This window comes from Mycothermus thermophilus, assembly GCF_041956435.1.
Source record: "Mycothermus thermophilus strain CBS 625.91 unplaced genomic scaffold VTJ04scaffold_4, whole genome shotgun sequence".
In the NCBI taxonomy this organism is placed as follows: Eukaryota; Fungi; Ascomycota; class Sordariomycetes; order Sordariales; family Chaetomiaceae; genus Mycothermus; species Mycothermus thermophilus.
This window is the reverse complement of record NW_027191430.1, coordinates 122,535-147,228: the sequence shown is the minus strand read 5'-3', so window position 1 is coordinate 147,228 and position 24,694 is coordinate 122,535. Positions and strand designations below refer to the sequence as shown.

Below are 24,694 nucleotides of genomic sequence, written 5' to 3'. Positions count from 1 at the left end.
TTCGCGATGACATCAGGGCTGGTACTCAGGGATGCGAGACAGAGAACTCTCAGGGTACCAACCATGTTACAGAGGAGTAGTAGGGCTAGGTTTACACGAGGTGGCTGGCTCTCAGCCTGATCTATTTGGGGACCCTCCCCAGGCCGTACCACCACTGGCTGACCAGAGAGCTCTTCGCTTTTCCCAGCTATGAAGCAGTGTAACTGGCAGCTCACTTTCCAACACGCAGCGGCGATCCTCAGTAACCGAGCCCATCCTTGTCGACCAGAAAGGCTGACGAAACAAAAGGAGTCTTCGTTTCTGTTAGTGAGTTTACTGTGAGCTCTGTCAGACCGGGGTTTCCTGTGGCACCTCTGACTTACATGTGAGTACGAGCAAGGGGGGGGCTGGTCTTCCACACACCGACAGGGCTCTTCATTTCGGACATGCTGCGTCAACACATGCATCTAGAGTCCAGCCAAACCGATTTGAGGCCATGTATCCGTTGACTAGACAGCTGCCGATTTCCGTGACGAGGAGGGATCTCCGGGCACCAAGGACGCCACAACGACTTGGCGTCCGGAGTGTGTACGAAGTCCGTAGTGACGTTGTCAAGAGCCGTTGACAGGAACTTCCCCAGATGTCGTTGGCAGCCAAGTCCCCACGATGCTCCTTCATACCCCCTGATCCCCAAACAAGTGATGTTACTTCGACATGGCCCTCTGCCCTCGTGTCGTCACATGGTCGATAAGCGGCCCTGGCGTTGACAGCGTCCCAGTGACCTGTCCCTTGGGCCCAAGAGAGTAGTAGTCTTGATCCATTGAAAGATATCTGGGCCCCCATCCCTCGACCGCCCTCGCCGCGTGTCTGCGTTTCATTGCTTGCCCACCCAATCCACCCGAGGGAACGTTGATTCGGCACATACACACCTGTCCTCCAACAGACGTTGACATCAGCGCGGCACTCTCTGGCCTTGTGGTCCCGCTGTGGACACACATCTGCGAGATCCCGCCCCGAGTGCTTCCTCTCAAGGCGACTTTGGGTGTCATCCGGTAGCATTCGAGGTTCCCTCCTCCCAAGATCATCGCCATCATGCAGGGCCTATCGGAGGAGGACACGCGGGCCATCATCTCCATCGAGAGAGGCTGCTCGGCCATCTCGCTGATGGGATGTCTCTTCGTCATCGTCACCTTCATCTGCTCGGACGCCTTCCGCCAGCGCGCCGTCAACCGCATGGTCTTCTACGCGACGTTCGGTAACATGTTGACCAATGTCGCCACCTTGATGACGACGAGCTTCACGACCATGACCGACTCGTTTGGTTGTCAGCTCCAGGCGTTCCTTATTCAAGTGTAAGTTGAGGATGGTGTCAACTACCTTCAAGGGACTCCCAAGCTAACATTGGTCCAGATTCATGCAAGGAGATGCTTACTGGGCCATGTCGATGGCCATTAACGTGTACCTGACCTTCTACCACAAGTACGACGCGCGGATGCTGAGGAAGATGGAGATTTGGTACTTCCTCGGCTGCTACGGAGTTCCCTTTATTCCGGGCTTTACCTTCCTCTGGGTCTCCCAGGAGGGCAAGGGTCGGCCTTATGGCAATGCGGTGTTATGGTGTTGGCTGAAGCCGGAGTGGGATATCTGGCGGATCGCCTCGTTCTACGGCCCTATCTGGTAAGCTTGGCTTGAAGGCTCTTTCACAGATCATGGGAGGTAACTGACGTTGGAATAGGGTCTCCATCATTATCTCCTTCACCATCTACATCCGCGCCGGCCGCGAGATCTACCGCAAGAGGCACAAGATGCTCAACTTCAGCTCCTCCGCCACGGCCACCGGAACGGGAGGGGCTGTCGAGCCCTTCTCCCCTAACAACGAGTTCTCGCCAGCCTTCAACTTCAAGACCACCGAGGTCACACAAACCACGGAAATCATCCAAGTCCCAACGCCCGCCGCCACCGCCGGTCCCGACGGCAGGTCCGGCGCCGTCTCTCCACCACCACCACCCCCGAACCCTTCCTACTCCGTCACCATCTCCGCCGACGGCCCAACCCCCCACGCCCGCTCATCTCTCGAGGACACCGACTCCGACACCTCCCTCACCCTCGCCGGCGCCCCGAGCCACCCGCAACCCGGTACCGCACCTCAAATCACCCCGGCCATCTCCCACGACACCACCACCACCTCCTCACGCACCCGTCCCAAACGCCCGCGCCTGTCAACCCAAATCTCCATCGGCCCCACCGTCACGGCAACCATCACCTCCAACCACGCCAACAGCAACAGCAACCCTGCCACGGCCCACCGCCGCCGCAACACCCACCTCGAAGCCAACCGCGCCGCCTGGTCCTACACCAAATGCTCCATCCTTTTCTTCGCGGTGCTGCTCATCACCTGGATCCCATCATCCGCGAACAGGGTGTACTCAATCGTGCACCACGGGGAAGTCTCGCGCAGTCTGTTTTTCGCGTCGGCGTTTGTGCTTCCCTTGCAAGGGTTTTGGAACGCGATTATCTACATTGTGACCTCCTGGGCGGCGTGTAAGACGTTTGCGGCCGCGATCGCGGTGGATTTGGCGGGGGCGGTGGACTGGGTGGTCGCTAAGACGGGGCGGGAGAGGAGGATTAGTGTGGTGGAGATTACGGATGTGAAGATGAAGCGGATGGGTGGTGGCGGTGGTATGGGTGGTGGTACGGCAGCGGGGGATTTGGAGGCTGGGCAGAATCAACATCAGCCGCAGCAGCAGCAGCAGGAGTATCAGCCGCCGAGGCAGAACGGGATCGGCGTGTGGATGATGGGTGGCAGGAAGCAGGGGAGCAGCGAGAGTACGAGTATGGAAGACCTCACTGGTGAGGTGCGTAGGGATAGGGTACCGCCTGTGTAAGTGGAGGGAGGCTACGAGCTTTGGATGGATGGATGGATTGGATATGACGAAATCTTCTCCTTTGTTGATACCCCTTTTTCTTGTCTCTCTCTCCATCTCTATCTCTATGATTCTATGATCTATGGTTATGTTGCTAGCGATACCCCCTCGTTCGGTCTTTCTGGATGATGGTGACGGATTGGATTGGCGGTGGAACTTTACGATTGTGTATGACGATAATGTCGTGGTGGGGAGAGCAAAGGGCTAGAGTCTCTCTCGCAGTCCGGCGTTCGGATTTGTATGTACACAGCCCCTTGGCTGACATCCCTGGACTCAAACTATGAGTGCCTGGTATAGCTACTAGTACTGTACCTAGTAGTACAGTGTGCATAATAGTAACACCAACCAGCGAGTTGGATCCCGCCGCCATCTGAGCTTCTCTTCCCAGGCATGCTCTGCCTAACGATGCTGTGTGACTTCGTAAGTAGTCTTCAGCACTTGAGCCCGTTGTGTATTATGGATGCCAACAGACTATTAATATTAGCTGCCTGACTCACTTGTGTAACTAGTCGGGCCTGTGTTTTTGGCAGCTGAAGGAATCGTGCTCTAAATGTCGTCGAGTGCGAAGGGTTGACCATTCACGAATCAGAGCCCGTCTTCGCGGACTACACACCAGCCATCTCTCCCTCCATCCTCTCACCAGAGCGCTTAATCAGGCATGCGGTAAACAGCATCTTTGAAGAAGAAGACTCTTGTTGTGACACACAACGGCATGCGATACAGTACTCGGACGCTTGGTGGGAGTGCTGGAAATATCAGGTTCAGGCCGTTTGATGACAAACTGTAGTGAGGGAGGCTCCACGATGGCCCGGTCGCAGTGAGGTTCACATCTACATTGACGGGGAAAGAGTCAGAAATAGAAGCTGCAGAGCGAAAGCTGTGCGACTGCGATTTTGTGGCTGGTGCCATAAGACGGGGGAACATGATGCCCCTGATCGCCGGAAGGATCTCGATTTCGTCTGCAGAGAGGAACATGGAATCTGTGCGGAATAATACCTGCATTCTGCATTCTTTTGTAATGCATGACACGTCCCAGGATCTGTTCCGCGAGCTGTCGTCTGCATGCGAGATTGTGCTGTGACGTGTCGAAAGCGGAGGCTGAAGCAGGAATGTGCCGGTCACGTCGACATCATCGCTATGCCCCTTGACACAGCACCGTAGGGTAATGACAGCGTCCTCCGAAACAAATGTATAGCAGTTACACGATGTCTTGATAGATCCTCAGTCAGGCCGAAGCATATGTAGAACAATATGGACAATGATACACAGCATGTCAGAACATTGGAAACCCAAACATCAGCTCTCAAGGACATAGGCGAGGCCGAGAGCCAGCTGGAGAGCGTCATCCAGCCCAAGTCGGATACTCGCATCCATCCAAGACCCGAAGGGCCCTGGATAGTCGTACAGCACTTATCCACAAATCTTGCTGGAGGGCAAGGAAGCCCTGGATGCGAGTATCCGTGTCACAGCCTGAGTGGGCTCTCCCAGCCAGGAAACTAGGGAAACTCGGCGTAGGATATACAAGTCATATGGAACATGACGCTTACCCAGGACAGGTCTAATTCTCCGGGCGCCGCCAAGATTGAAGGCCGCGTTTGACACAATCGCTTTCAACGACATCCGGACTTCACAGGATCAGATAGTACTGTATGTGTCCTCTGCCTTTGGGACCTGTGGTGGCGTTCGTCCCAAGTGTGTGGCCGTAGCTCCCGGATCAACGGACCGTTCCGTGAGACCGGGCGGAAGCCTGGCTTCAGACGAACACGTGAGATCTGACCAGACAAGGCCCGCCAATGGGAAACAAGGAGGTCAACGCCAACAACGATGCCAGGAAGGTTCTCGATGAGCCAGCGTGAGCATGATATCTTATCTCTCGGCCGACGTTTATCGTCCACATGAATTCATGGAGGTCCAACGTCACCACTCAGATGTCGAGAGTGGCTGCAAGGGACAATTGTAACGTCCATCTGCCAAGAATGGTTCCTTTTTGCGGGGAAGATTAGCGAGCCGCTGGAGCACCAAACTGTCGGAACCAGTCCCTGGGAAGGACCTTGAAAACCCTCGCCGCGGCAGCATGATAAAGGAGGTGGCCTTCGAGATAGGATGAGATGAAGGTTTGGCGATGGTTGCTTGTCTTGAGACCAAGTATCGCTGAGGATCATCCGAATAACTGTTGGTGCTGATCTTTTCCTTGTTGTTCTCCCAACCATCCCGTAGTTACCGAAGAAGCCGCACCGAAAAGAAAGAGGCCGCCTACACTCGCCTCCAGCTGCAGAGTCTGCCGGTGATGCCGGGAAGCGAACTCGCTTCGGGTTGCGATGCAGGCTGTACGAGCTGTGCCGAGCAAGTTTCAAGTGATGTCATGTTGGTTATGTAGTATGAGGCAACAATGAGGCAGCGAACTTGTCGCCTCTTGGACCCGGATTGTCGCCGGCAGGCAATTTATCAAACGGAATAATAAATGACGAGAGCTGGGAATAGTAGAATTAATCGAGGGAGCGGGTCCGTGTATGTGTGGCCATATTGAAAAGAATGAGAGATAGGGACAAAGATTGATTGAAATGCGCGCAATTCTCGCCACTTGCTGCTTGCAATTGCCGACCCGAGAGAAAACGGACCTGGCCCAAGAATCTCGTAGAACACCAAGCCTAAATGAAGCCTGAGAGGGACCAGACCAGACCTGATGCACTCACTCTCTCAGCCTGGTGTGGGCCGTAACTCTCGGACTGACATCCGGGATCGCAGAGACGGCCAGATGGGATGCAGCAGGCAGATAGCAACTCCCCAAAGAAAGGGCGAGATCTCAAGAAGAAAGGCATCGTGCGGGAAAGACGGACTTTGAAGCAGTCACGAGGAAGACAAAAAACACTCTTGCCGTGTCAGCACCCTCCGATTTCCGGCAGGTACGAGCAGCGAGCAGCAGCGATCAGCCAGTGACGAGCCAGTGACGAGCCAGCCATGGCCCTGGTTGAAGCATCGAAGCCATGGAATGTGGAAGGAGAATTCGATGACAATTGGACCCCCGCGCCGAACGGGGGGTGGGGTGGCTTTCCCCGGGGCTTGGCGGTCTCCACCGATGTGGAACCCACGCCGCTGTGGAACCGGGTGGGCCCACGGGCGAAGCAGAAAACGTGGGTCTCGACTCGACGGACCTGCCCGGACTTCGATTCCATGACAAGTGCTTTGTGAATTGTTGGGTTGGGTTTCGCTCTCTTTGTTTCCTCGGGGGGCCACCTTTGGGGACCAATGCATCTATTTGCAACTCTCGAGCCCAAACGTCGCCCAAAACGCCGCCCAGCAGCAACACAAATTTGAACCTGATGGAACAAATGGAACATGGAATCTGAGCAATGCAACGGCATTGCCACGCCCCGGTCAGCGGGTAATATGAGCTGCGAGCCATACACAGTGCTAGACAGTACACCGTCCCCTAATCAACAAAAGATCAACAATGGGGCCTCGGAGTGCTTTCGGCGGTTGGCGGCAGCGGCATCGGCGGCCAGACGAGCTTCCGGCGGCAGAGGTACCTCTAGTTAGCTCTAGTTAGGCACCTTGGAAGCTCTTGTCAGAGACCAGCCAGCTCTCCCAAGACTGCCCATTGAGAAGAGCTGCTCCCATCACCGCAACAGAGTCAAGGGCTCACTGGATGCCCGTTTCCGGCGACGTCGGTATCCGGGCCTTCTCGATCCAGCGCCAAGGAAAGGAGCGGTGAGCTGTTTTTCTCAAGGACAAAGCTCACTTTGTCACTTCTCCCGTCCCTCAGCCCTGGAAACGGCATGTAGAAAACATGGGGCCAGGGGCAATCGTTGGGACCGCTTGGTCAGCTGAGACGGCCGTGGGCGGACCTAACGTTACTGCCCATACCACCTTGCCTCCCGCGCCGGCGTCGACGGGTCGACAGGGTCGACAGGGTCCCTGTCACGTCCGCGTCCCATGACGTTGGTTGTTCCCAAAAGGTTCTTCCTCACACTTGGTCTCTCGTTCGACGCCGGCTCGGGTCCCGCATCCTCATTCAAGCAGCCAAAATCCGTCATCTCAAAAGAAGAGGCTGGTCCGCCGCGCGCCCCTCGACCTGCCCGCATTCCCAACCCGCCTTTCCTCCTCCTCCCCCTCGGTTTGGACTTGAGCGTCCGAATGGACCACACCTTGCCAACACCACACTTTGGTTTGTGAACCTAAACCTAAACACCAACCCTGCCTCAACCTTAGACACTCCCAAGGCGGACGTATACATACGGAGTCACTGCCTTCTCCTCTTCCCACCTCTTTCCATCTTCCCCTTTTCCACCACCTCTCCTCTCATCCATTCTTCCCTCTCGCCGTCGATCCTTGGCTTACACGCCTCCCCCACCGCCAGCATGAGAAAGGAATCGGCCCTCCTGCGTCCCTCCAACAATGGGAACCGCTACGAGCTCACCAGCCCAACGGCCATGCCCAAGGCTGGTGCCTTTCTCTGGAACCAAAAGATGATGATCCAGATCACCTGCCGCGGTTATGCCACGGCCCAATTCATGCAACCAGAGCCGGCCAAGTACTCTCACGCCCCGAACATCGAGGCCAAGACCTTCATGCAGCCCGAGCCCAACTACTACGCTCACCACCCAGGTCGGTTCGTCTACATCAAGGACTTGGAGACCGGTCAACTCTTCTCGGCCCCGCATGAGCCCGTTCGCGCCGCTCCGGACCGTTTCGTCTTTTCCGCTGGCAAGAGCGATGTCGCCTGGGCCGTCGAGAACTTTGGCATCCGGGTCGAGATGGTCATGAGCCTGCCGACCCATGATGTTGCTGAGCTGTGGACCATCAAGATCACCAACATCTCTGGTCGTCCCCGCCGTCTCAGCATCACCCCTCACTTCACCATTGGCTACATGTCGTGGATGAACCAGTCGGCCGAGTGGAATGAGGACCTTGTCGGCATTGTTGCCAGCTCTGTCACCCCTTACCAGAAGGCTGCCGATTACTTTAAGAACAAGTTCCTTAAGGACAAGACGTACTTCTTGTGCGAGACACGTCCGGACTCGTGGGATGCGTGCCACCAGGCATTCGAGGGCGAGGGCGGCCTGCACAACCCATCTGCCTTGGAGCAACCGAGCCTGAGCTGCAGTGACGCCCGCTACGAGACACCAACCGCGGCCGTCCAGTACCGCGTGTCCCTCGCTGACGGCGAGGACCGCGAGTACCGCTTCATGTTCGGCCCGGCCTACGACGAAGCCGAGATCCGCACTATGCGCTCCCGCTACCTCAGCAAGCAGGCCTTCCTGCGCACCGCTGAAGAGTATGCCGCCTATATGGAGCGCGGCCGCGGGTGTCTCCGCATCGAGACCCCGGACAAGCACTTGGACAACTTTGTGAACCACTGGCTGCCCCGGCAGGTGTACTACCACGGCGATGTCAACCGCCTGACCACTGATCCGCAGACACGGAACTATCTGCAAGACAACATGGGTATGAACTACATCCGGCCCGTCGTTTCACGTCGCGCCTTCATCACCGCCTTGTCACAGCAAGAAGCTACTGGCGCCATGCCAGACGGTATCTTGCTTGCCGAGGGTGCCGAGCTCAAGTACATCAACCAGGTGCCCCACACCGACCACTGCGTCTGGCTGCCCGTCACACTCGACGTTTACCTGGCCGAAACGGGCGACTACGGGCTGCTCAAGGAGCGCGTTCGCACCGAGAATGGCGACAACTTCACCGTTTTCGAGCGCTTCTGCCGCGCCATGGACTTCCTGCTTAAGCTGCGCGATCATCGCGGTCTCAGCTACATCGCCCAGGGTGACTGGTGCGACCCCATGAACATGGTTGGCTACAAGGGCAAGGGTGTCTCTGGCTGGTTGACGCTGGCTACGGCGTATGCCCTCAACCTCTGGGCCGACGTTTGCGAGCACGAAGGCGCCACCGACTTGGCTCGCCGGTACCGCGAAGGTGCTCGGGACTGCAACGAAGCCGCCAACAAGTACCTCTGGGACGGTGACTGGTTCGCTCGCGGCATCACTGACGACAATGTTGTTTTTGGCATCAAGAAGGACCCCCAGGGCCGCATTTGGCTGAATCCGCAATCCTTTGCTATTCTTGCCGGTGCCGCCGACCAGGAGCAGACCTCGCGCATCATCTCCCAAGTTGATGCTCAGCTCACTACCCCGTACGGCCTGGTAATGTTCGCCCCGGCGTTTACCAAGATGCGTGAGGACATCGGCCGTGTTACCCAGAAGGCCATTGGTTCCGCCGAGAACGGCGCCGTCTACAACCACGCCGGCGTCTTCTACGTCTACAGCCTGTACAAGCTCGGCGGCCAGCAAGACCGCGCCTACACCCACCTCCGCCAGCTGATCCCGGGCCCCAGCGAGGCTGACTATCTCCAACGCGGCCAGCTGCCCATTTTCGTGCCCAACTACTACCGCGGCGCCTGGCGCGAGTTCCCCCGCACCGCCGGCCGCTCCAGCCAGCTGTTCAATACGGGCACCGCGTCGTGGGCGTATCGTTGCATCATCGAGGGACTGTGCGGCTTGCGTGGCGACTCCCGCGGCCTGGTCATCCGGCCCCAGCTCCCGTCTTTGTGGCCTGCCATCAAGGTGACCCGCGAGTTCCGCGGCGCCACGTTCGAGCTCGACATCCGCCGCGCCGACGTCGACGACGTGGTTGTCCGGCTGGGCGACCAGGTGCTGCCGGGCCAGCGTGTCACGGACATCAAGCCTGGGGAGACGTACGAGTTGACGGTCCTGGTGCCGCGCAACGAGCCCCAGCCTTTGACTAATGGCACGGAGCATACCCCTCTGACGAATGGCACTCAGGCGCATTGATTTGTTTTTTTTTCTCTTTGTTTCCAGTATCCACCCTTCGGATGATGTCTTGAGTTGTGCACGTGGTTTGGAAGTGAAGAGGGTTAAGGATACTATACATGGGTTGGGGCGGCTGTCTGAATTATTTGCACGTCAAATCTGCGCTGCTCCTTTTTGATGAGGGTATATCATGTTTAGACAACTGACGGTCGGGTTGGAAAACAGTGGTTCCGTGAAACCTGAGGAGAGAATTGGCTAGAGAGGCGGTGTCCTTTTGCAAACACCGCCTTGCAATCCGGTCGTGTCATGTCATCGGTAATTGTCAGTTGGCTTTTGTTAGCAGCTCATCATTAGGAGCTGCAACAAGCTATTCGGTAATACAAAATGTTATTTTGGGGCCGCGCAATAAGGATTACTATTACAAATAATCGCTGTGCACTTACGTGAGGTGAGTTTGTGGTTGCTTGAGTCAGGAGTTGAGGGAGAATGGGGTGATGGAAACGTCACTGATCTGCATCCTACGCCCTTTTGAGTCGCCGATTTGAGGGATCTTGAGTCCCCGAGTTGGAGAAGCGAGTTGCCACGTAACAAGAAACTCAACGGTCAATCAGGTGGTTGTCGTTGTCGTGGTGTCGAGCAGAAGAAACCACAGCACTATCTCTCCTCTGGAGCAGCGCTGACAGGATTCGAAGCTAATACCTGGTACAGTTCAAATAGCCACCTCCCGGACATCGAGTGGGCTGGGCCCAGGGTTGGATGAAGAGATCTTAAGACCCAATTGTGAAGTGTGTGTTGGATTGATCCATTAATATCGTTGTGGGTAAGGTGACTTGACTTAAGTCATGGAAATCCATAGGACTTGAACCAGAGAGGTATTAAGCGTATCGAGACAGAGTCATATCTCAGTTGAAGAGGCATACTTTCCTGTTTCCTGAGAAGAGGAACAGCCGGAGAAAGGTCCAGACCAGGCTTGAGGCAAAGCCATTACCTCACTGAGGGAACAAATACCTAGTTGATACAAACTACGAGATATATATGATCCTGCCTCAGCGTCTACCCGCGTTCCGATCGAAGATAGGTAACTGCAACAGCGAGACAGAGATCCCATAACGTCACAGTCTCCTGTTCGATGACGAATTAACCCCGACTGTTTGGATCATGATTGAGTCAGGAGAGGTTGAGAGCCGGAGATAAGTTGTTTCTGAATCCCATTTCGTTCTTGCTCCCTCTTTCCTCTTCTCTTGTCTGACCTCGATCATACCAGGTACCTTTCACAACACACCTAGGAATATCCACAGCTTTACCACAAACAACAAACAGATGACAACAATATTAATTCTATAATAAAAACAAACATTTCACTAGAGACAACTAGGTTCTGACCAATAGCCACTCAATCTTCCCAAAGACCAACCACATAACAAATCCCTCTTGATGCACTCGACTCTCAACCTCCTCCTCCTCCTCTCCGCCCTCGCCCTCTTTCCCACCCACGTCCTCGACCACCCCACCCAACCGCCGCGGGACGTCCTCCCGCGGCGCGGGGAGAGCGACGTCCTCCCTGCCGTCGTCGCCAGAGATGACAACAAGGACAATGCCGGCACACCCGCAGCCGCAGCCGCAACTCCCGTGACTGACGCCGCCGGTGCTGCTGCTGCTCCTGCCGCTCCGGCCGCTGCTGATGTTGGTGACACCACCGACGACGACGACGACGACGGTGATTTCTGGATCCGCGTCCCCGCGGACGTTTTTGACTCTTACATCACCAATCTGGAGGCGCGGGCTGCTGCTGCTGCTGCTGTTGATGAGGGTGAGGAGGATGCGGCGCTGAGCAAGCGTGGTGGCGGTAGGGGTGGACGCGGTGGTGGATGGGGTGGTGGTCATGGAGGTTGGGGAGGCAGAGGTGGTGGATGGGGTGGTCATCGCGGCGGTGGTTGGGGAGGTGGTCGGGGAGGTGGATGGGGCGGTCATCGTGGTGGACATGGATGGATCAAGCCTCGTGCGGTTGGGGTCGGGGCCCGTGCCGTGCCGCGCCCCGTTGCGGCTCCGGGAACTGGCGGGTTGAGCCCCGATCAGGTGGATTTGACGCCTACGGATAGTGATACTGATTGAGGGATTGCGGACACGGCATGACGAGGGGAGTCAGATTGTGGACGTGGAGTTGTGGAGGTGAAGGGGATGTCGGGAAAACCACTCTATTATTATTGGTCTTGTTAAGGCTCTTTTGGATTCTCTGGGGTCAAACAATCAGTAATGTCTTATCAAAAGTTATATTGGCGGATGTCTGGTATAGTAATGAGTTAATAGTTAGGATAATGGCAAGAGAAAGAACACATCTCAAGATCATTTGACCAATCCAGATCACCTCCCCACACAGTAGTAGCCTCACGGGCACGAGGTCGGTTCGCACTGCGCCGGAGACAAATCAGTTAGGAGTCGCTAGAGACGTCGGATCACAGAGACTCGTTACTCACCTGCGAGAAGTACGGGTTATACGACTTGCACACGCCGTTTGCGCACTGCTGAGGACCAATATATCCCATACCACCACTACGATACAATCGTCAGCCATTGTTACCTAAACTTCGAATATCAGGGGATACCTACCATTGCGCCCACAACGGGACACCGCCAACACGAGTTGTGCAACCAGCGGTAGGCGTGGTCGGAGTTGGTGTCTGATCGCCCGTGTTCGTGGTCGACGTAATGGATTCTGGTCTCTGCGTCTTTGCTGTACTGAGCATTGTTGGCGTTGACGGAGGTGGAGCTGTCACGGCGGTTGATGTCGATAATATCGGTGTGACGGAGCCAGATGACGATCCACCATTTGGGCTGCCCTGACCCCAAGAGAAGCATCCGGTTCCTGCGCAGTCGAGCTGGAAAAACTCGACCACCGTGGTCTCCTGGACACGGATATCATGCGGCACGCCCTCGGCGCTGTAAGCCTCCAGCCATCCCCCTTCGCCATAAACAGTCTTTGTCCACCCGGGCAACGGCGTGTCTTTCACCACAGCTGCCGGGGCGGTCTCGTCCAGCCCCAAGACGTCGGCCCACTGCTTAACGCCCTCAACATGGTTCACGTAGCTGACAATCTCGTCGTTCGTGCCGTGGAACAGCTGCACCTTGGGCCGCCACCCGTGGTATCCCAGATATGCGGCCCTCACAAGGTCACCCCATTCCTCGGCAGAGCGTACCACTCTCCCCTCAGCGCAGTCCGCGTTCCAGTAGCCGTGCTGACCCGAGTTATTCCCCGGCGCGGCGAAGCAGCCGAAGGGCACCCCCGCGAAGGCGGCTCCCGCGGCGAACACATCCGGATACGCCCCGAGGAGGACCTGGGTCATCATCGCCCCGGACGAGACGCCCGTGACGAACACGCGCCGAGGGTCGGCGTGGTACCGGTCGATCGTCCAGCGCACCATGCTGACGATGCCCAGACTGTCGCCGCCGGCATCGTGGGTGAGCGTCTCCCGGCTGGACACGTCCCAGCACTGGTCGGCCGAGTTGGGGCTGCCCGGGTAGATGACGATGAAGCCGTGACGCGAGGCCAGGGTTGCGTACTGCGAGTACGCGTATGCTTGCTGCGCCGTCCCGTGGCACCAGTGCGGGTTTACCAGGATGGCTGGGTTCGGAGGGAGGGTGTCAGGGACGTAGATGTAGAAGGAAACGTTCTGGGGGTTGGGGCCGAAGGGGGTGGTGATCTGAGTGAGGCTTGCGGCGGCAGCGAGCGTTGAGGCGCACAGGACTCCCAGGAGGGAGGGAAGGTTGAGTAGTAGCTTCATATTCAATAGTTTCAGGAAAGGGTTAGGTCGATGGACATACCGGGCGGTCGGAGGGGCAAGAGAAGGTGCCCTATTGAAGCCACCGGGTTATGATGTCCTCGTCGCTTTAGTTAGCTCTCGGGATGGTGACGTTCATAATGAGGTCATAATATCACCGCGAAGGGTGCCCGCGGCGAAGGATTCATAGTTGTCTTGGACTTACATCTCGGTGATGGCACACGGAGCGTAGCGGCCCGTTGCCCGATTGGGCCAGGGCGGCGTATGTTCGGCCGACGGGAACGTCAAAACATGAACTGGATACAAACTTGGTTACCGCCGACGACACATTATAGGCTCTATCACACACGGTTGTGTGCAGTCAATGTGTTCTGAACGCAACACTCATGAGCGTGTGATTGTCAACATCATATCAGTGCAGGTCGAGCGGTTTCCTTCAGGCTGGGAATTAATCATACAATAATACGATTAAAAACTTTTATCAATACGAGCCGACATTCTCCAGCTTTCTGCTCTATCAGTGGAGGGCAAAACATGTCAAACATCAACTCTTGCTCCTCCCCCAGACAACCAGCCTCCTATTGTCCACGCTAGATGAACCTGGGATGCTGGTCGAATCTGCATTTTGGCCCCTTGCGTTGGCCGAGTTTGCAGTTTGATGCTCTTGAGCATTCACGGCACATTGTCCTCCAGGAGCAGTCCTGGCGTCCGTATTGTTCCTCCCTTCACCCCTTCGTTCAAGCGCGATCCTGGATGTTGTTGTTGTGGTCTCTGCTACCGCCTCTTCATCATGGCCCGTGCTAGTTCCGATCCAAGGGAATCCTCGCCGAAGCCTCCTCCATAGAGACTGTCTCTCTCTTTCGCCATCGGTATTAGTATCAGGGAGCTCATCCTCCCAACGAACGGTCCTCCTCCTTTCCGGTGTTTCCGCTGGCTGTGGTGAAAGTTCCTGCTTTCGTTTGAACAGTCTCTTAATCCGCCTTTGAAGTCCCTTCCATAACCTTCTCACTTGCTTCTTCCATTCCCTCTTCGTCCTCCTCCCCATCCGCCCTTCTGTGGTACCGGCTCTAACGCAATCCCAGCAGGCGAAGCAGCAAAACACAGGCCATGCCCAGCCGAGAAGGAACAAGCCTACATATTGGCACAAGCGGCGGAGTCTGCTCTCCTTTGGACGGGTTTGTTCGTCATGCCCCTGTTGCGCTCCTTGGACCCGATCGTCACCACCGCTCCGCGCCGACCTCGCTGCTTGCCCACGGCCTGCTGTCGGAACTCTTTCTTGTCCAGTGTCAGCAGTCGGTGTTTCAAGCAGCGAGCGCCGGTGGTGGACGTAGCTCACGCCGAAGACGCAGGCGATAAGAGAGTAGAAGGCGAGGAAGACCACAAAAACGTCGGCCACTTCGTTGGAAATGCCCGTGTGTCGGTCGTCGTTGCCACGAGGGACTAGAGGGGAGAGTTGTTGGTCCGACTTGGGACGGCGAGCGATCATGATGGATGGTCTGGTTGAGGAGGGTTGTGGGAAGAGAAACATCTCCTCGACGACAAGCGAGACGGGGTTGACACTTTTCTGGCTGTAGAGTGGGAGAGTGTTCTCCAGCTCTAACGATATCGTGGGAGGTGACGAACGACTCGGGCTCTGAGCGAGGCTTTGAGCAAGCAATGTCCACGGAATACAACGAAACAAAGAGACATCGTTATCAAAACCACAACACATCACCTGGTTGCCATTGTTGTGGCAGCCAAGAGATATCCGTGTCAAACACAGACGGGAAAACGTGGCTAGCATGCGAAACAAGGGTCACACAGTTGCCAACTTGGCCGGGTCCGTCAAGCCTTCGCCATGAACATCATGCCAATTGTCAACATTTGTTTCTTTTTTGAAAGTCCTCCGTCGGGAGGAAGGCTCTGGTGGTATTACTCAAAAGCCCCTCCAGGGAGGTCGCTCAAAAGTAGCTATCCTTCCAAGCATCCGCCACGGCCTGGGCCACAAATCTGTTGATCGTAACACCCGGGTGATAGTCGTTGAACCAGAAGCACGACGTGCCGTCATTGTTCCAGCACGTGGCGTTGGGGATCCCATAGGCGGCAGGGTTGTCCAGGGCCTTGTTGAAGGGGACGGCAGTGTCGACAATCTTGGCCGAGATGTCGTTGTTCTTGGCCTTGAAAGCCGCAAGCCGGGTGGCCAGAGCCTCATTGTACTTGTCGATGGCCGCTGCCTCGGCAGCCCGCACCTCTGCCGACTCAAGCATCATGATCGGCGTGCGATGGATAGCTGGGGCAAGTTGGTCAGTCAGTCAAATGACTTCCGAGATGTGTGTAGCAGGTCAGCAACTTACGAGGCACAGTGAGCAGGACGAAGTTGCGTGCGCCGGCGTTGTACAAGATCTGCAGCTGCCCGAAGTAGCTGTCCATAACCCTCTCCAGGATCTCTTCATAATCCTCCTTCCACCACGAGTTTCCGACGTCGTTGACGCCCATCCAGACGCCGAAGAGGGCGTTGTCGCCCCACGGGGCGTAGCTGGGCTTGCTAGCAATGCTGCCGCTGAACAGGGAGACCTGGTCAATGAAGCTCAGCACATCCTCGCGATAGGGCTCGACGATCGAGGCGTTGGTGGTGGCGCCGCCGTAGGCAAAGTTGTAGACGAGCAGCGTCGACGTGTTGTACTGCGAGGCCAGGAAGCCGACCCAGTTCAGCCCACCGCTGGCGGTCCATCCGGGCAGCGGCGGGTTGCCCAAGGGGTTGCTTGTCGAAGGCTTGGTGCCCGTGATATCGAAGCCCGTCTGGGAGTATGAGTCACCGAAGGTAATGAGGAACTTCAGCGAACACGGGTCGCCCGTGTTGGTTGGGAGTGCTGAGCTTGAGGTCCTGGTGCTGGTGGCTGTGGTGAACGTCGATGAGGACGTGGAGACCCAGCTGAATGTTGAGGTCGATGTGGTCACAGGGGTTGTAGTGGTGGTCACGACGGTGGTTCTGGAGGTTGAGGACGAGGTTGACGTGCTACTGCTGGTCGAGGTACCGGGAACGCACTGGTCTATGACAGTATAAGCCTCTGACCCTACTTCTCTTCACCGCCAAGCATGTTCTTACGGTACCAGTCATTCCACGCTGTACACACGGAGCCCGCGACGCAGTTCGTCGGCCCCGTGTAGCCGATGCCACCGCACTGCCCGTACAACGGGGCTTGCGCCTGCACACCGGGGATGAAGCCCGGGGCGGCTGCTAGGAGGGCCAGCGTTGTCGAGGTGAAGAGGCGACCCATTGTCTACCACTCACTATGAGACCGTCCGGAGAGGGCTTCCCACGAACGACATGGCGACGGGGCCCGTCGCGCCCATCCAGGCGCGAGGCTGATTTATAGCCAGAAGTATTTCTATTACCCCTGCTCAGGCATCCCATGGATGTTCCCACCAACCAGGTTGCCGTTGCAGTCAGCCCCAGGCGCCAGGTTTCCTGAACCGGCAAAATGCTACGCCATGGAGGGGGGATGTTGTGCCGAGCACCGAATCTAGGACGCGGAAGAAGTCGCTGCGGGATGCTCCCCGATCAACCGACATGAGCACGAGAAGCTCTAGAAAAAAAGGGCAGACGCCCAATCGCAGCGTGGCTTGTCCGGCGTATAGACGCGGTTGTGTTGCCCTCTTGGTGGTGCTCCGGCTTGCCGCGCGTGCTTGATGCTCCGATCAGGATGACGGAGTGGCTTGGATCGACGAGCTCACGCCGAATCTGGGGCTCCGTGGGGACGGTTGGAGGAGCGCCGAGAATAGCTACCAGACCCCGTCCACACTTCTAGCCCCGGTTCGGTGAAGGCGGTTGTCTTGTACTCGGATCAAGACGGGCCACCACCCTCAACCCGCTCAGTTGTATTCGGGCCGGAGGTGAGCGAGATGGGGAATCGGAAAGGGAATCCCGCTCTGCGGAGCTCCTAGGTAGGTTGAGGGAAGCTTGTGTACAAGCAAGACAAATTCATCGAACACGATAATGATAGGTAGGAGAGGCTAGGTGATTTCCGACGCATCGTATGGGCAGGCCGATCCATGTACATACAGCACCCACCGCCTACCAGCCATTGTGACCTGGTCAAAAAGTCCATCTTGGGCTTGCGCCATTATCCCAACTTGTCACCCAGCCTAGTACTGTTCAATCCTGCCACCGATAGAATGAGTCCTCACCTCCTCCGTCGTGCTCATAGTCATAGTAGCTCCTGTCAAACCTCCGCCCAGCCGCGGGTTTCCTAGGATGGCCCCCAAACCCCATCAACTCATGTTGCAAGTCTTCCTCAAGTTCCTCTGGTGAACCCTCATACGGTTCCAACAATATCCGCCTGCTAGCATCTTGTCTGAACACCCACATCCCCCAGATTCCACGTGAACTCTCGCCGGGACACGTTAGTAGGATCTTAACAATCGGTGGCATATCTGGGTCGTTGATGATCTGGCAGAACATGTCCAGGATAACACGAACATCTGGCAACATCCGCGTGACATCAAAACTCGATATCGAATCCACGACGAGAAAGACCTGCGTTCCTGGTGCGAAGCCACGCAACAGCTCATGTAACGTCAGGCACAAGGCGCCAAGTTCGTGGTGTTCGAGACCATCCAGGAAGCTGTCGTGATCAATCTCGCCCCCCAAACATAGGCCAAGGGAACCCCAAAAGTCCTCAGGGCTGCCATCATCCAGGGCCTCGAGCTGCGACACCAGCTGAACAATGAGTGACCGAAGCATCCCGGCAGGACCGTTCCACGGATCATGAGCATCGTGCTGGGAGGCATGTAGGCCGCAAAAAAAGTGGGCGATAACGATGAGCGGAGCTGGACAGCCGAGCGCGGCGTTGCGAGACTGTGCCGCCGTCAGAGCGGTGGTCAGCACCGCATTGAACACGGATACGGCAGATAACGTGGCCAAGACGGCAGACTCCTGGTCGGGGAGGTTGGCATCGATGAGGAGAAGGTCGGAGTAACCACCGCTCAGCCAGTCGCGGAAGCGTGGATGCCAGAGGATGCGGTTGGCCTGCCCCTGGGATTCGACCGATAAGGAGGCTTGTTCTGCGAGAGCATCGCCTAGATCCAAGCTGGGATGTTGCAAGTTGTGATGTAAGCTGGGCAACTGATGCGGGTGCTCCCGGGCCCAGCAAGGCTCACTGAGGATGGAAACAAGGTCGGCGAAAGATATTACCATGACCTGGCTTGTGCCTGGTAAAAGGTAGTGCGTCGCACCGGCTTCTGTGGTGTTTGTGATGGCGGGATGGCCTATGTTTGCAAGTCAGCCCTTGGGGCGATACTCCGAGTTTGGCGTTCAAGGGCTGGAGAAAAAGAGGAAACCGACCGTATTGAGCGTTGACAAACCGGTGATGAATTGAGTGAATCAGATTGTTGACCTCTTCGAGCCTTTCATGTCCTTCCGCAAGCCTTTGCTGGGTTTCTGACAGTTTTTGTAGCTGATCCCTCTGGTCCCGGACAGCTCGCAGGATCTCATCAAGACCCTCCGTATGTTGAAGGACATTCTGGTCAACCGTTTGCTTGATGTGACGGACATCCTCAGCCACTACGGTCATGTTCTCCACGCCATAGTGGAGTGTACGCTTCACATCGCCAACCTCGTTGGAGACCATAAGGATGTTCGCGGCGCTGAAGTAATTCAGGTGTCGGGACTGCTGGATGGAGTGACGGCAAGCCTGGTCGAGAGCATCCCGGTATCTATCAATTTGGTTCTCCAGGGATTTCTGGATGCTGTCCAGCGTTGGTCGCGATTCTCCTGACTCCTTTTTTCTGGACTTGAGTTTGGCCCCTGGGTGAGCGAGCAGAAACTTGGTCAGCCAAACTGGAGCTGGAAACCATCACTGAAAAGGTAGGTCAGAGTGACAGAAGGCTTACTGAATGCTCCCCCGGACAGGGAGAGAACCGTAACAATGTCTTCCACGGCTTTGACAACAACCTCGCGTGTCTCCTCAAGAGCCTTTTGGACACCCGGGTCATCATGGAACTGGGCACGGTCGGGATGCGCTTTGTCGAGAGCATCGCGAAGAGTCTCAAAGACCTCAAAGACTCTATCCCGTTTCTCTTTTGAGGATGCTGCCAGCTGTGATTTGTTGGCATGATGTCAGCAGCTATGAATTCTTAGGGTTTATGGGATCATTCTTGGGGAAAAGAAGAAGAAAAAGAAAACAAAGAAAAAGAGGAAAGGAGGGAAGAAATAATAAGTGTAATAATAACAAAGTAGCTTACATTCAATGCAACTGCGACTCCTGCCTTGAGAACACCAAAGCCGTATTCACCCGGTATCAAGTCTAACCATGGTTCTGCGATTTCCTTTTTCTCGCCCACCTTATACCATAACCTATGCCACCGCGTGTCTTTACTCTTCGCGTATGCCTTCTCCGCTGCTTGAATCTTCTCGCACAAGCCTTCATCGTCAAACGTCGTCACTCGGATCCTCAGTCTCTCTGTGATGTAGGTTCTCAGCAAATCCTCGAGTTGACTGATGTTATATTCCGCCCTCTGCTGAGTGGGGACAGTGGTGGATGGGACCACCTCATCATGCGGTATATCCTGGGCATGTTGGATGACGAGGTCGGAAGCTCCTCTCGGGCGACGATCGGCACGGAAGACTTCGAGCCTAGAATCATCGCACCGTTCATCTATGCCGTATCGCACTCGTTTCTGGAAATATGTTGGGAGAGTCATTTCGATGTTCTCCCGGTCGAATTGTAAGTCAAGTTAGACACAAAACCTAAGATGTGTTAGATGAGAGCAGAGAAATAATTCGGACATCGCCTGCTTCAAAGGGTCCATACGAGGCTTGGGCGCAAGACTCCTAAGCCACCCAACACATGCATCATTGTGGCTCAGCCGTCGGCGGCTAGCTCCCGCAGGGGGTTGCCTCTCATAGTCAGGCTCGTTGGTTCCAGCTGGGCAATATCGGTTTGTGTTTCATCTGCTTCACGCAGCATGCATTGGAGCCCCACGGAACCGTCAGCAGCAAGGCGGGGTGTGCTGATGAGGCCAATATGCGGGGGATGTCAAATATCACGGACGTCAGAAGTTGGATGCTCACTCCCCAAGAACTCGGTTTCCCACCTTGGTATCAAAAAGCTCATCTTCACCTGATTACCTACCTGAATGTCAAGAACCCGGATTCTTGTGTGAGATAGGTACCTCAGTGTTCCATTTTTGATGGATTCCAACCTCGCTTCTGAGTCCGGAGTCCCGGATGTGGAAGAGGAAAATGGCAACAATCCTCTAGACTGTCCTCCGACGACGACGTACTCATGGAGGGAGAACCTGGGCGCTTGGCTGAGTCTGGAAAATGGGCCTATACACGTTCAGACGCTCGACACAGCAAGGCCAGGCCTATGGACCCTACCGCGATTGATACCGGATGTTCAGTGGCTGACCTCCGAGGGTTTCAACAACGTGAGGGATGACCAGTTATACATCATTCAAGTCCTGCGTGGGCATCCGGGTCTTGACCACGAAATTGCTATGGAACGGGCTCTAAGATCACGCGGGGGCCCCGCTCCACTGCGAGTCCCGACGTTCATCGACTCCTGGCCTGCACATGGCCCTATCTGGCCAGCTCAAGTGCGGCTTCAGTCGCCCTGGCTCATCAAACTCTTGGGGGAGCTCTCAGGCCAGGTGAACTGGAACCCGGATTGTCCACGTGTCTTCTTCAGCCCGTTTCGTGCGTTTTACCACTATTTGTTCGACATGAAGGCTTGCCTCAAAACATTCAAAGAACGTCGGCAAGCTTTCCAAGAAACGGATGACATCCCGAAGACTGTCATCTTGGATGATTACGATCTAGTCGAAGCTATCCCACACCTAGAGACCTTCATCAACTTCATCGAAACAGAGATTGTCCCTCACTGGAAGGAGGCTGCGAGCACGACAAAGCCAGAGCTACGCTTCGACGAATTCTGCATGGCCATGCAACCAGGAGAGCTGCTCTTCGTACCACCCCACAACCGCGACATCAACTCGGCAACAGGGAAGTTCAACCAGCATGTTTGGCGGCTGTTATCTGTGACCTTGGAGATGCGGGCTGAAGTAAGGTCCCCCGACCAAAGGCGACTCATTAAGACCGAAGGCTTGCTTGATCTCCTGGTCTATAGCGTGAATTGGGATGGAACATCATATGTCCCCGTCCGCCAACATTTTTTCATCCAACAATATCCGGGCGAGAAGCATGTTTACAGCCTTCCCATCTTCCCTCTTCGCTTCCTCGCCAACACCAACGGTACCGATGATCTTCGACTGGGAAACATCACTGAGCATCAACTACGTCAGCAGGGGCTTGCGTTTGTGCAAGCCATAGAGACTACCTATCTTTCCTACGAAGGCTGGACAGTTGCCTGCCCACAGGTCCCCTCATCTATGAGTACCAAATGGCCCTCCTTTGACAGCAGCCGCTTTGCAATGCTCGACTCTCAGTATATCCAGAGCAATGTCATCATTGATTGCCTCGAGGGATACAAGAAGTGGTTTTCCGTGATCGGGCCAGAATCATGGAGTCAAGCAGACACCACACCTACGCCGCTACCCGCAAGATGGCGTGACGAAGCTGACGAGTTTCAACAATGGTATCTTAATGACGTGGGAAACCGGAAACTTGAGGTCGGTTTTGAGTCTCAACTGCTACAATTGCAAGAAGAGTAAGTACCTTAGATAGGAATCAACCACTATTAGTATCTCTCCAGTTCTAAAAGATGACATTGAAAACAGACATAAGAGGCTAACTGTCGAGTAGATTCACGCAAGCATTTCTTCACAGGAACGTTATACTCGCGAGGGAGAAGGGAATGATACCGGCCACCATACCAGAGGGAACGCAGTTTAAAAGCATTGTAGGAGATGATGTGCTCCTCCTCCCCGGTCATGTGGTCGGTTACGCTCTTCGAGAACGGCGATTCTGCCTTCTTGACGTCAACTTGCTGCAACCACATTCTCCTCCCGGACCCATCTTCCGTGACCTGCGTATTGATCCGATGCACAAGGCCATGATCCAGTCGTTGGTCTCATCCCACCTCGCCAGGCAAGAAGCCCGGAAGTTGAACCCCAGCGTCAACCTGAGCCAGGACATAATCCGCGGAAAGGGGCGCAGTCTTATTTTCCTCTTACACGGTCCCCCTGGGACTGGAAAGACAGCGACTGCGGAAGCCGTTGCTCTCATGAACAAGCGGCCCCTGTTTGCCATCACGTGCGGGGACCTTGGATTTACTCCAAAGGAGGTCGAGCAAGCACTCAATGAGATATTCCGCCTCGCCCAGCGTTGGAATTGTGTCTTGCTGCTCGATGAGGCTGATGTCTTCTTGTCTCGTCGTGAGCTCCGAGATCTCGAGAGGAATGGACTAGTCACTGGTCAGTCCTATAAACTCCTTCTTTCCCCTTTCACCATTTTTCCCGGCGATACTTCCCTGGTCCGATCTTTTCTGCTCACATTGAAACAGTCTTTCTCCGTGTTCTCGAGTATTACAGTGGCATCCTCTTCCTCACCACGAACCGCGTCGGTACCCTGGATGATGCCTTCAAGTCACGCATCCACATCAGGTACGATTTTCCCTCCTCACTAGCTGGAATTCGACCTTGGACTGACACGGCATGTTATCCAAAGTCTCTACTATCCCCCTCTAAACAGAACACAGACCCGAGAGATCTTCCAGGTCAACATCCGCAAGCTCCGGGAAACAATTGCGGAAAAGCACAAGTTGCAGATGGAATCAAAAGCCCCTGACCAACCTGACCCGCCAAAACTCATTGTCGATGCCGATAGCATCATTCGGTTTGCCGAGAGACATTTTGACATCTACGAAATCAGAAAGGAAATGAGATGGAACGGGCGGCAGATCCGTAACGCGTTCCAAATCGCATACTCGCTTGCCGAGTTTGAGATGTTGAAGGCCAACGAAACTAACGGAGCAAAAAACGGACGGCTGGATGCAAGGCACTTCGTGCGGGTTGCTCGGTCAAACAAGAAATTCGAACACTACTTCTACGAAACCACGGAGGCCACCGAAGCGGACCGCGCCCGTAAGCAGCGAGTCCGGCGAGATGACTACGACGATCGAGCCGCGGACTGGCTACCTTATGACGGGTACGAACAAGCCATGACCTCTTACGAGCCCCGGCCACCTCCGCTAGGGCCGGGATACGGCTATGGACGACCGTCTTCCTCTCACGACTACCGACGCGAAGGGGGCCCCCAACGCACCTGGCAGAGTCCCAACCTGGGCCAGGCCAGAGGTCAGGACCGCAGCCATATCCCACCAAGACCGACACATCTCTCCGCGCACCAGGGTAATCGCCAGGGCTCCGGAAGAAACAGTCCTGTAAGCCAGCAGACGCGCCCCCTTTCGCCAAACAGGACCAGCTCCACGAGCACGGGAGTCAACGGACGCACCGGTCTGCATCAGGGAGCACGGTTGGAAGTCTCCTCGGGCAGAACCTCGGGAACCATGGCGCGTTCAGTCTCTCCCGCTGGCCCTGGAGGTGCAAGAAGCCCTCAGTCCCGTCTCTCGCTTCAGGCCCAACGCCCCTCCACACCGTCATCAAGTGATCAGCAAAGACAACAGCCCATCACGCGCCAGACCGCACGGCTTCAGAACCTCACTATCCAGACAGAGAAAGGTCGCACCAGCCAAGACACCCCGCGAACAGGTGTGTCAGGAAGAGGTTCGAGGACCGAGGAGAGTTGGGGAGGAGACGGCATGGACGATCAAGACGATAAGGATGTTGACTTCGGTGACGACGTCTACCAGGCCGATGTCATGAGCCCAATGGTTGTTGAGGCATGCGACGATGCGGATCTATATGGCGAGATAGATGAGTATGGGGATCTCGGTTGCGAGGACGATTTGCTTGGTGACGACTTGCGTCATGACTTTGGGGATGACTCAGGACTCCATGGTTATGGGGAAGAGGATGGTGGGATGAAGCGGAGATATGAAGGTAACCAGCCAACACTGAACCGCCGGCCTCCTGACAGTAGGGATCGAGATGGGCGGGCTGGGGTGTGTTAGTGATGGGCCAACCTGGATGTATCTGGCACTTACTATCACACTCGATCAAAGAGACCTCAATCCATGCAAGCCTTCTTTTGTGAGAAGGTCAATTATGAGAACTGCTCCTGACACCTGGTTGGGGACGTAAGTACTGGGGCTATTAATACCTTCTCCAATCTGGAGAAGTGACCCAAGAGAGACCAGGAAGTAAAACAGAAAAAGGACGACAACACCAGGCAGAG

At 55.7% G+C, this 24,694-nt stretch overlaps 9 protein-coding genes across 9 annotated transcripts; 4 read left to right on the top strand and 5 right to left on the bottom strand.

Moving 5' to 3' along the window:
• Positions 1 to 1,071: 1,071 nt before the first annotated feature.
• On the top strand, positions 1,072 to 2,864 carry VTJ04DRAFT_5749 (uncharacterized protein; the record flags this gene model as incomplete). The annotated part of the gene is made up of 3 exons (XM_069363897.1): positions 1,072 to 1,331; positions 1,390 to 1,656; positions 1,715 to 2,864. 3 exons carry the CDS (start codon positions 1,072 to 1,074, stop codon positions 2,862 to 2,864), a joined length of 1,677 nt encoding a protein of 558 aa, XP_069217778.1.
• A 4,397-nt stretch (positions 2,865 to 7,261) lies between these two features.
• On the top strand, positions 7,262 to 9,703 carry VTJ04DRAFT_5748 (uncharacterized protein; the record flags this gene model as incomplete). Its single annotated transcript, XM_069363896.1, has 1 exon — positions 7,262 to 9,703. The coding sequence occupies one exon, from the start codon at positions 7,262 to 7,264 to the stop codon at positions 9,701 to 9,703; it is 2,442 nt and encodes an 813-aa protein (XP_069217777.1).
• Positions 9,704 to 9,876: 173 nt separating this feature from the next.
• On the bottom strand, positions 9,877 to 10,414 carry VTJ04DRAFT_5747 (uncharacterized protein; the record flags this gene model as incomplete). Its single annotated transcript, XM_069363895.1, has 3 exons — positions 9,877 to 10,025; positions 10,205 to 10,232; positions 10,382 to 10,414. 3 exons carry the CDS (start codon positions 10,412 to 10,414, stop codon positions 9,877 to 9,879), a joined length of 210 nt encoding a protein of 69 aa, XP_069217776.1.
• Positions 10,415 to 11,116: 702 nt separating this feature from the next.
• On the top strand, positions 11,117 to 11,794 carry VTJ04DRAFT_5746 (uncharacterized protein; the record flags this gene model as incomplete). The annotated part of the gene is made up of 1 exon (XM_069363894.1): positions 11,117 to 11,794. One exon carries the CDS (start codon positions 11,117 to 11,119, stop codon positions 11,792 to 11,794), a length of 678 nt encoding a protein of 225 aa, XP_069217775.1.
• Positions 11,795 to 12,067: 273 nt separating this feature from the next.
• VTJ04DRAFT_5745 (uncharacterized protein) lies at positions 12,068 to 13,461 on the bottom strand (the record flags this gene model as incomplete). Its single annotated transcript, XM_069363893.1, has 3 exons — positions 12,068 to 12,091; positions 12,157 to 12,232; positions 12,290 to 13,461. 3 exons carry the CDS (start codon positions 13,459 to 13,461, stop codon positions 12,068 to 12,070), a joined length of 1,272 nt encoding a protein of 423 aa, XP_069217774.1.
• A 1,128-nt stretch (positions 13,462 to 14,589) lies between these two features.
• Positions 14,590 to 14,944, bottom strand: VTJ04DRAFT_5744 (uncharacterized protein; the record flags this gene model as incomplete). Its single annotated transcript, XM_069363892.1, has 2 exons — positions 14,590 to 14,733; positions 14,795 to 14,944. 2 exons carry the CDS (start codon positions 14,942 to 14,944, stop codon positions 14,590 to 14,592), a joined length of 294 nt encoding a protein of 97 aa, XP_069217773.1.
• Positions 14,945 to 15,398: 454 nt separating this feature from the next.
• On the bottom strand, positions 15,399 to 16,715 carry VTJ04DRAFT_5743 (uncharacterized protein; the record flags this gene model as incomplete). Its single annotated transcript, XM_069363891.1, has 3 exons — positions 15,399 to 15,727; positions 15,792 to 16,487; positions 16,544 to 16,715. The coding sequence occupies 3 exons, from the start codon at positions 16,713 to 16,715 to the stop codon at positions 15,399 to 15,401; spliced, it is 1,197 nt and encodes a 398-aa protein (XP_069217772.1).
• Positions 16,716 to 17,593: 878 nt separating this feature from the next.
• VTJ04DRAFT_5742 (uncharacterized protein) lies at positions 17,594 to 20,139 on the bottom strand (the record flags this gene model as incomplete). Its single annotated transcript, XM_069363890.1, has 4 exons — positions 17,594 to 18,705; positions 18,782 to 19,243; positions 19,330 to 19,534; positions 19,681 to 20,139. The coding sequence occupies 4 exons, from the start codon at positions 20,137 to 20,139 to the stop codon at positions 17,594 to 17,596; spliced, it is 2,238 nt and encodes a 745-aa protein (XP_069217771.1).
• A 489-nt stretch (positions 20,140 to 20,628) lies between these two features.
• Positions 20,629 to 24,470, top strand: VTJ04DRAFT_5741 (uncharacterized protein; the record flags this gene model as incomplete). The annotated part of the gene is made up of 4 exons (XM_069363889.1): positions 20,629 to 22,106; positions 22,202 to 22,812; positions 22,902 to 23,001; positions 23,066 to 24,470. 4 exons carry the CDS (start codon positions 20,629 to 20,631, stop codon positions 24,468 to 24,470), a joined length of 3,594 nt encoding a protein of 1,197 aa, XP_069217770.1.
• Positions 24,471 to 24,694: the final 224 nt, after the last annotated feature.